This window comes from Telopea speciosissima, chromosome 3 (assembly GCF_018873765.1).
Source record: "Telopea speciosissima isolate NSW1024214 ecotype Mountain lineage chromosome 3, Tspe_v1, whole genome shotgun sequence".
Taxonomy (NCBI): domain Eukaryota; kingdom Viridiplantae; phylum Streptophyta; class Magnoliopsida; order Proteales; family Proteaceae; genus Telopea; species Telopea speciosissima.
In genome coordinates, this window is record NC_057918.1 from 17,762,626 (window position 1) to 17,772,429 (window position 9,804).

At 39.1% G+C, this 9,804-nt stretch overlaps 1 protein-coding gene across 1 annotated transcript in view; it reads right to left on the bottom strand.

Annotated features, from left to right (window-relative positions):
* Positions 1-9,337, bottom strand: part of LOC122654506 (nuclear pore complex protein NUP155-like) — a 29,096-nt gene extending 19,759 nt beyond the window's left edge. The window contains exon 1 of the mRNA XM_043848629.1: positions 9,027-9,337. Within this exon, the coding sequence (XP_043704564.1) occupies positions 9,027-9,185 (159 nt within the window). The 5' untranslated portion in view covers positions 9,186-9,337. The remainder of the gene's footprint in view (positions 1-9,026) is intronic.
* Between the last annotated feature and the right edge of the window lie 467 nt (positions 9,338-9,804).

Genomic DNA, 9,804 nt, shown 5'->3' on the forward strand with positions numbered 1-9,804 from the left:
ATGGCCATGCCACTCAAACGAATTTCTCATAGCTTATAATGTATCGAAGCTACTCCCAAATCAGTTCTAATATGACCATTCCTTAATTTATCCTTCCAAGTTCTGCCACACACCCATCTCAACATCCTCATCTCTGCTCAAGGTTCAAGAACTCGCTTTTGGTACAGGTTTTGCCCTGGCCAAAAGCCAAGTTAGGCCGAGATCTCGGGAGTTGGGGTAAATTTTTATTTTTTTTTAGCTCGATGGCCGGTTTTGGTGGGTTTTAGACCTATTTGGGGGCTGAAACTTGGTACTCAGCCTATTTTAGACCATTTAAACACAATGGCACTATCAGATTTTGCAAAAACAAAGTCCAAATAAGAGTTTCACTTCGGACCCTAGGTTGTAGGTGACGACGCACTAATATGGGAAAGAAGTGTTAGGGGAGAGTGGATTATATGGGAAAGAAGAGATGCTGAAAGTTATAGTTACATCAGATGACTAAATCAGAAGTTATTGAGGATTCTTAATAGAAATAGGATTGAGGGGTAAAAGGGTAATTTCAGACAATCGGCTGGGTGGATGGTAATGAAATTTGAATCAAGTCTCTCCTAGGGTTTGAGGAAGATTCGATCAAAAGTTCAGCAGGTTCTAACGGTTAGATTTGGCTGGGCAGAATTCTCGTGAAAATCACCTTACATGTGACCTACTAAAAAGGAAGAAGAATAATTGCAGAATTTCAATTTCAGACTTACTTGTTGTTTGAAAATATCCTGAACCTTGCAGAGAAATTCCAGCAATTGAATATGTTTCTTCAAGAGATCGGCTATGGCAGAATTGAAACTTGAATGAAGCTTGATTGGAGATCGATTGATGTAGATTTATCATCGAAATGGCTTATTTCTTTAGAAATAAGTGTAGGGTTGGGTTATATACATATTGGGCCTTTGATCCCATGGGTTTTCTACGTAATAGGCCACTTTAATGTGCCTAAAATATTGTACATAGGTTGCATACGGGATTAGCCCTATACTTAGTTTATTTTCATGTTTTAAATTGAACCGGTCCAAAGCTGGTTTGAACCAGTGGTTCAATTTAAGTGATTTTATTAGTTTTTTTTTTAGTTGTTTAGTTAGGCTGGATTAGGACTCTATTTTGAGTCTATTGCAGTTTCCGAGTCAGTTTAAGTTACCTAATCGATTAAGGATAGGGTCAGGCCTTTCCTTTTTAGTGTCTAAGTCTATTTTTAAATCTTGTATATAAGTTTGTAAGGGAGGTCAGCATTGAACACGAATTTGATTAATAAAAATTAGCTTTATGCATGTTACCACTGCTGCTGCTCCTTGTGAGATTGCATCCTTGTGGGTTTATCAAGGTGGAAAGGGTAGGACGACTCCTGCGACTCCTTGCACCGTGAAGATCGGGAGGTTTTCTCACAATTGCTCAAGCTGCTGTTGTTGGGGATCTCTTCAAACCAGTAAGCTATTTTAATTTCAGTTATTCCCTTTGACTTCTCATCCTCTAACCTAAACCTACCTTCCCCATCGATCCAATTCAGATCATCAAACCAGCATCCTTATTCCCTCCATCAATCATCATTAAACTTCATCCATAGCCTTCATACTTTACTCGACAACAACCCTAATTTCAATTCTCCATTGCAGCCTTATAATCCCTTAAACCCTAATTAAGCCCTACAGCCCTAACTTCAACCTAGACCTAACCACCCATCAAAATCTGATCTTTTTATTTTCATCTCACTCCCTATACTGCCATTAACACTCGATCAGCTCACTTTCCCCAGATTCCATCTCTAAAACCTAGATTCTAAAAACACCCAATTTTTACAAGGCCTCTAACCCGAAACTTCATCCAAATCAAACCAAACTTACATTAATAAACTCCTAAAAACCTGCACATCATTACCAAATAAAACCCTAGCTCAAAACCCTAACCCTAACACTAATTCTGTCCTAGTTTATCTATTATATCCCATTCGGCAAGCATAGTTAAAAACTCTGATTTACCTGGCTCCTAGTAGGTCTCCTACCTATCTAGGACTACATTATCGATGGAGGGGGTTGGGGAAGGGGATGGCTATCTCAGCTCACCCTGGGCATCTCACCCAACCTATCTCAGGATTTTAACAAAGGCTAAAGCCAATATTTCATTAATTAAATTCGTGTACAATGCTGGCCTCCCTTGAAAACTTATATAGAAGACTCAAAAATAGACTTAGACACTAAAAAGGAAAGGCCTAACCCTATCCTTAACTAATAAGGTAACATAAATTGACTAAGAAAGTGAAATAATAAAGAAAACAGACTCAACATAGGACTATAACTAAACTAAGGAAGTAAATCCCGTTTTCCTACTTTCTACCCATATTTTAGGTCCATTAAATTGGCCAATTACAAAATAAACCCATGGGATAAAAAACCCAACACCTACATAACCCAACCCAAAGCTTATTTCCACTAAAGAAAGCCCTAAGTGACTTATTTACATCATCTCCTTTCTCATACCTCCCAAGGTTTTTGGGTATATATGTTATGCTCGCAATCATCATCCACATGAGAAGTTGGATCTTCGTGGCGTCAAGTGTATTTTTTTGGGTCACTCTGCAACTCAAAAAGGGTATAAATGTTATCATCCTCCCACTCGCCGTGTGATTGTCTCTATGGATGTTGTCTTTCATGAGTCTTCACCATACTATTTATCGTCACATCTTCAGGGGGAGTTAGACTTGGCTTGAGAAGATGTGTCGACTATATTACCTACTGCACAACCAATGCCGATATTACCTGTTGCCCATCCATCACCATCTGCTGCCCAACCATCATCATCAACCACACCATCTGTTGCACCTATTTCTCATGTTCCTCTTCAGGGGGAGAAAATACCGAATCAAGTTCGTGACTTACTGTTCAAGAAGGGCCTTCTTCGGATACAATTCAGGGGGAGCAACCTACTCTTGGCTCTGTTAGAAGACAGGTTGAAAAACTTCAGGGAAGACTTGATCGGCCAGACCTTCGCGTTTTCACTCAAACTCCTAAAAAGCAAGTTGGAACCACCACCCCTGCAGCACCTTTACTCATCCCATCGCCATCCCTTGAGCCAGAGCCTACTAGTCTGTCTGATAAGTCTTCTTCTTCTCTTGAATTACCTATTGCTGCCCGTAAAGGTATTTGATCATGCACCCAACATCCTATATCTCATGTTGCTTCTTATGATTTTCTTTCTCCTTCCTATCATGCTTTTGTGTCTTCTCTTTCCTCTATTTCTATTCCTCACAAGTGGCAGGAAGCAATTACTAATGCAAAGTGGAAATCAGCTATGGTGGAAGAGATGAATGCTCTGAGAAAAAATAATACATGGGACCTTGTTCTTGTTGTTCTTCCTCTAGGAAAAAAACCAGTTGGATGTAAGTGGGTGTTTGTAGTCAAGCAGAAGATGGGTGCAACAGTTGAAAGATACAAAGCTAGACTGGTGGCTAAGGGTTTTACCCAGACTTATGGGATTGATTAGCAGGAGACTTTTGCTCCTGTTGCAAAATTGAGCATTGTTCGTATTCTCTTATCTTGTGCTGTGAATTTTGGGTGGGATTTGCAGCAACTTGATGTTAAAATTGCTTTCCCTCATGGAGAGCTTGAGGAAGTATATATGGAGATTCCTCCAGGTTACTCATTTGAAAAGACTGATGGGAAAGTCTGCAAATTAAAGCGTGCACTCTATGGGCTGGAACAGTCTTCACAGGCTTGGTTTGCAAATTTCACAAGGCCATGATTTCAATAGGATACAAACAAAGTAATGTTGATCATACTTTGTTCATCAAACGGTCTGGTGACAAGGTCACTATCATCATAGTTTATGTTGATATTGTGGTGACCAGGAATGATGGTGTAGCGATCTCTCGTCTAAAGAGCTTCCTAGGGTGTGAGTTTGAAATAAAGGATTTAGGGACGTTAAAGTACTTTCTTGGAATTGAAGTTGCTCATTCTTCAAAGGGCATCTTTCTCTCTCAAGGAAGTATGTCCTAAATCTTTTATCCGAGGCTAGTTTGTTGGGTTGCCATCCCTATGATACACCAATGGAAGCTGATACTCGATTGAAGGATGAAGATGGTGAACAGGTTGATAAAGACTGTTATTAGAGGTTAGTGGAAAAATTAATTTATCTCTCACATACTACACCAGACATTGCATTTGCGGTGAGTTTGGTTAGTCAGTTCATGCATGACCCCTATTCTTCACATATGATTGTTGTCCTTCGCATTCTTCATTATTTAAAGTCAGCTCCGGGAAAAGGGGTTCTTTTGTCTCCCCATGATCATCTCCGTATTGAGGCATATACCGATGCAGATTGGGGTGGTTCTTCTGATTGGAAGTCTACGTCAAGGTATTGCTCATTTGTAGAGGGAACCTTGTCACTTGGCGCAACAAGAAACAAAATTGAAGCAAAGTTCTGGGCTATGGCACAAGGAATCTGTGAGTTGTTATGGATTCAGGGTTTACTTCCAGACCTTGGTGTTACTATTCATTTCTCAATGATGTTGTATTGTGATAATAAAACCGCAATTAGCATTGCCCATAATCCAACGCAACATGACCGTATGACGCATGTGGAGACCGACAAACACTTCATCAAAGAGAAGTCATAGAGTGGATAGATTTGTATGCCTTTTGTGAAAACCGATGATCAGCTGGTTGATGTTTCACTAAATGTTTGTGAGGGAAATTATTCCATCCTATTTTGTTCAAGTTGGGCATGTGTGATATCTATGCACTAACTTGAGGGGGAATGTTGAGTAATGTAGCACGAGGGGCATTATGGGGTTTTTCCTCCTATAGCCGTTTCATAATTACAGTCGGCTATGAGGGGGTATTATTGTAATTCTTTTCTCAATATTTTATTATAAATAAAGAGCTTGGTGATCCTATTGATCACTCAAGCATTCAGCTCTAAAGCTACTAACAGAATACAACCAAATCATACAATTAATATAAAACAACTTAAATAAACATAACAAATGTAAAAGTGTACAATACATCAATCTTAACATATTATATTTATCATCCCATGCCATATTGCCGAATCAAGTATTCATCTCCAAATCGTGCCACAAAGTCTTCCCATGTCATAGTGTTGTTGTAGTATTGCACATAAGTTGCCACACAACTCATATAAGTGTTGTCATCAACATATTCCAAGTTCCCAGTATAGAAGATGGTTGCGATGAGATCGATCCACTGCTAGTGTCACCAGGCTGTTGAAATACCATCGGCATGTATGGGTGTGGTTGGGTTAAATTGAAAGCATTTCACCAAGATTCGAACTGATTTGAGGAAAAAATGGTTTACCTTTCAAAAGTTTTTCGAACTTGAGATGAAGAATCACAAATCTTGCACTTTTGCAGCTGAATGATGTCTCTGGCAAGTTCTACGTCGAAATCCAAGTGAAAAATGAAGAAGCAGCAACTCACAAGCAAGGTTTTGCCGCTCTTAATCGAGTTAGAGGCCAGATCTCGCTTCTCGGTCAAGATATGGCCTTTTATAAAGTGGTTTGGGTCAAAATCTCGGTCGAACCGAGATTCTCGACTCGACCGAGATTTTGACCGAGTTCGGGTATTTCTAGGTTTCGAATCTCGCCTCGCCAAATCAAAAAAGCGAGTTTTTACCGAGATCTCGGTGAGTTTTTGTACCATGTCTCCGCTACACTAAGTTTATCTACATAATGCTTCTTAACTACCAAACATTCCACACAATACATCATAGCCGATCATATGACTATCCTATAAAATTTTCCTTAAGTTTTAAGGGAATAGGTCGATCGTACAACACTCCAAATACACTTCTCCACTTAATCCATTGTATTTTAACTCTCTGTGAAATACCATCCTCTATTTCACCTTCTTTATTTATGATTGAGCTCAAATACCTAAAATAATCAATTTGTGGAATCTTTTGATGCAGATACATCACCAAATGAGGCCTATTTTGATGGGAATAAGTCTAGAATTAGGTTATATACATGTTGGGTCTTTAATCTCATGGGTTTTCTATGTAATAGACCACTTTTATGGGCCTAAAATATGGATAATTAGGTTGCATACGGGATTAGTTGTTTTAATTCCATACTCAGTTTTATTTTGTGTTTTTGTTCATAAATTGAACCAGTTTAACCAATGGTTCAATTTAAGTGATTTTAGTAGTTTTCTTTGAAGTGTTTAGTGGGACTTGATTAGGACTCTATTTTGAATCTATTCAGTTTCTTAGTCAATTTAAGTTACCTAATAAGTTAAGGATTTGGTTAAGCCTTTCCTTTTAAGTGTAGGAGTCTATTTTTGAGTCTTTTATATAAAGTTGTAAGGGGGGGCAAGTATTGAACACGAATTTTAATATTAATGAAAAGCTTTTGCTGCTCTTCTTCTCCATTGAAGAATTTTGTCTTGTGTTTGATCAAGACTGGTAGGATCGGTGTTTGATCCGATTGACACCTTATGGTGGGAAGCCCGGGTAGTTCGTTGGTGGGATTGGTGTGTGATCCAATCAACAACTTGCGATGTGAAGCCCGAGTGGTTCTAGTGAAGTTCTTCTTCAAGTTAAAGTTCAAGACTCAATTTTTATTCAAGTTCTACCTTCAAACGAGTTGCTGCCAATAACTTTCTACCATTACAAGTAAGGTGGAAGCATCCCCATCCCCATCCCCATCCCCATCCTTCTTCTTCTGATCCTCTAAACCACCAAACCCTAACATCCCCTCCATCCCTCCATCACTGAACAACATTCCCATAACCTAAATTCTGCCTAGACCAAACCAACCAACAAAATCCCTCCTTTTTTAGATCAAACTCTCCACCCCTGCCCCTATAGCATTCGATCCAAACCCTAACCCTAACGAAACCCTCACCGTAATTTCACCAAAAACCTTATTTTGACTTAACCGATTTACCAGTCCATGGCAGATCCTAGTTTACTTGCTCCTAGTAGGTCTTCTACCAATCTAGGACTAGTAAAGTTATACACCATATACTCCGTCTTCGTCCTACTTAACTTAGAACCTTTTGATTCCAAGGTTGATCTCCATAACTCCAACTTGGCATTAATCCCTATTTTTGTCCCATCCACCAGAACAATATCATCAGCAAAAAAGCATACACCAAGGAACCTCATCTTGAATGTCTCTGGTAAAATCATCCATGATAAGCACAAACAAATAAAGGCTTAAAGTTGATCATTGATGTAACCCAATTGTAATCGGGAATTCGCTACCTTGACCCCCCATAATTCTTACACTAGTCACAACACCATCATACATATCTTTAATTATGTCCACATATTTACTTAAAACATTTCACTTCTCTAGTATTTTCCAGATTAACTTTCTATTGACTTTGTCATAAACTTTTTCTAGGTCAATAAAGACCATATGGAGATCCTTCTTGCAATCTCTAAATCTTTACATAAGTCTCCCAAGTAAATAGCTTCTATCATGGATCTCCCTGGCATAAAACCAAATTGGTTTTCCATAATAGTAGGTTTTTTTTTATCTCAAGTATGTTTCAATAACCCTCTCCCATAATTTTATAGTAGGACTCATCAGTTTTATGCCTCTATAGCTATTATATCACCTTTATTTTTGTAAATCAGAACCACATTGCTTCTCCTTCATTCATCTGGCATTTTCCTTATGTTCATAATCTTATAAAACAGCTTGGTTAGCCAAGACAAACCATGTATTCCTAAGCTCTTCCACACTTCTATTGGGACCTCATCTTGGCCTAGTTACTGCTTTCATCCTCAAAGCTTTTTTTACTTTAGACACTCTAATCTTTCGTACATATCTACAACATGTGGTATTGTGCTGGGTAATGCAGTCTTCCAAGACACTATTACTCGAAATGCTTTCATTTAGTAAGCTGTAGAAATACTCTTTCCATATCTCCTTAATGTCCTCGTCCCTTATTAGTACTTTACCATCTTCACTTTTAATACATCTAACATGGTCGAGATCTCTACTCTTCTTTCCCTCATTTTAGCAGAGAAGGGAAGAACAAAAGAATAAAATAGCTCACAATCAATACCAGTAGGACCACTAACAAAGATTCCAACACCCCCTTAGAAACTTAAAAAAAAACAATAGATACACCTATCAAAACCAAAACACCCACAAACACAGCTACACCTCCCCCTACCCCCTCCTCCCTCCTCCCTCCTCCACAACTGCCTACACCCTTAAGGAGACCCTGGTTCCTGAGATCAATATTAAGAAAATCATCTTTGCAACGATCATAATTGTAGATAGATAAAGCTAAAAGTATGCTTATGGAGGAATCTGACCAAGATTTCTTAATTGAAGTCTGATTCTGAATTCCATTCGCCACTCTAGTTTCTTTTTCCTCTATGTTGCTGTTTTCTTGTCTCCACAATAAAATCACTGTATGACCCAAGAGTATGTATTAACTATTAAGTTTATCTCTCCGGGGTGGATATGCAGTCAATAGCACATGTAGCTCAATTTTTTCCCCTGAAAATGCAAGTCACGATTCAACCCCCACTGATGTGACACTTAGCGAATAAAGTATCAAAGAGATAATACTTCATTAGGCCAAGGAAAATGATACTGCAAAGGCTGTTTTATATTCCAGAACAAAGACTAAATTTTGATGGACATAAGTTGTACTCGGGAGCTACTAAAATCAAAGTTTCGCTAAGAAAATCCAAGAACAGCTCTGACAATAACATTATCGTTTGCTTAAATTCAAAAGAACCATTTGTCATGAATTAGAAGCCCAAACAGAGAATTTTACACACTCAAGAAGGTAAATCGATAGTGACCATTCCGGGGGTTAAAAATCAATCAATATGAACTGATCCTTGTGGGTACCAATTGGAGTAATTTTCGGGCCACTCAGAATTTGTTTTCATCATCCAATAAGGATTTTCAAAAACCAATGAGTGCCAATCCTATTTTGGCATATAAACAGGTGAACCATCATGCATCAACGCATTATAATTTCTCGCTTTTAATTAAGATTTCGAAACTACCTCTCTGGGATGAGATGAGTACGGGTGGCTTGCGTATCTGGCGGCTTCAAGGGCTTCTTCGAGGTCGAGCTGAGCAGAAACATCTCTGCTAATGCGGTCACTCACGACAAGGCCAGCATTAGTGACGTCCCTGACGACAATCTCCTCTTCCCTCGACATCTTCTACTTGGGATACCAGAAACCCTAGAGTATTCCAATTTGAGGGAACAAAACAAAAAAATAATAGAATCCAGTGATTTACGGCGTTAGGGCTCAAAAACATAGATCAGACAGCAATCGAGGTTTGAATGCAGCTAAGATTTACAAGGAGATTGAAGAAGAAATATGGAAGATATGGAAGAGTACAGACCAACGGAAAGCTTTTGGATTGCCGGGAGACTGGTTGCGTCAAGGACAGACTGAAAAAAAGGGTTTTGTTTGGGTTTTATTCATTCTTCCGTTGGCGGGTTTTAAGCACGTTTGAAAAAGAAAAAAACAAAAACAAAAACAAAAATAAATCTTACCCCGGCTGGAGTGCAAAGTCGGGTCTAGCTCCAGCGTCAGCCAGTCTAATATTAACCCGTTTTTACCCGAGTTTGGATCTTCTACCCACATGGAAAGAGCCACACAAGTGGAATCTTCGCTCATGGGTAGAGGATCCGGGCTCTTATTACCCACCCATCCATTGTTCAGGATGTGGAATCGGCAACCAAATCGGTCCCACCAATTTTGATACCGTCGAAATCCGTATTGAGCGAAATCAGCCAAGGCTTGGGTGGGCAGTTGGGCCAAGCTATGG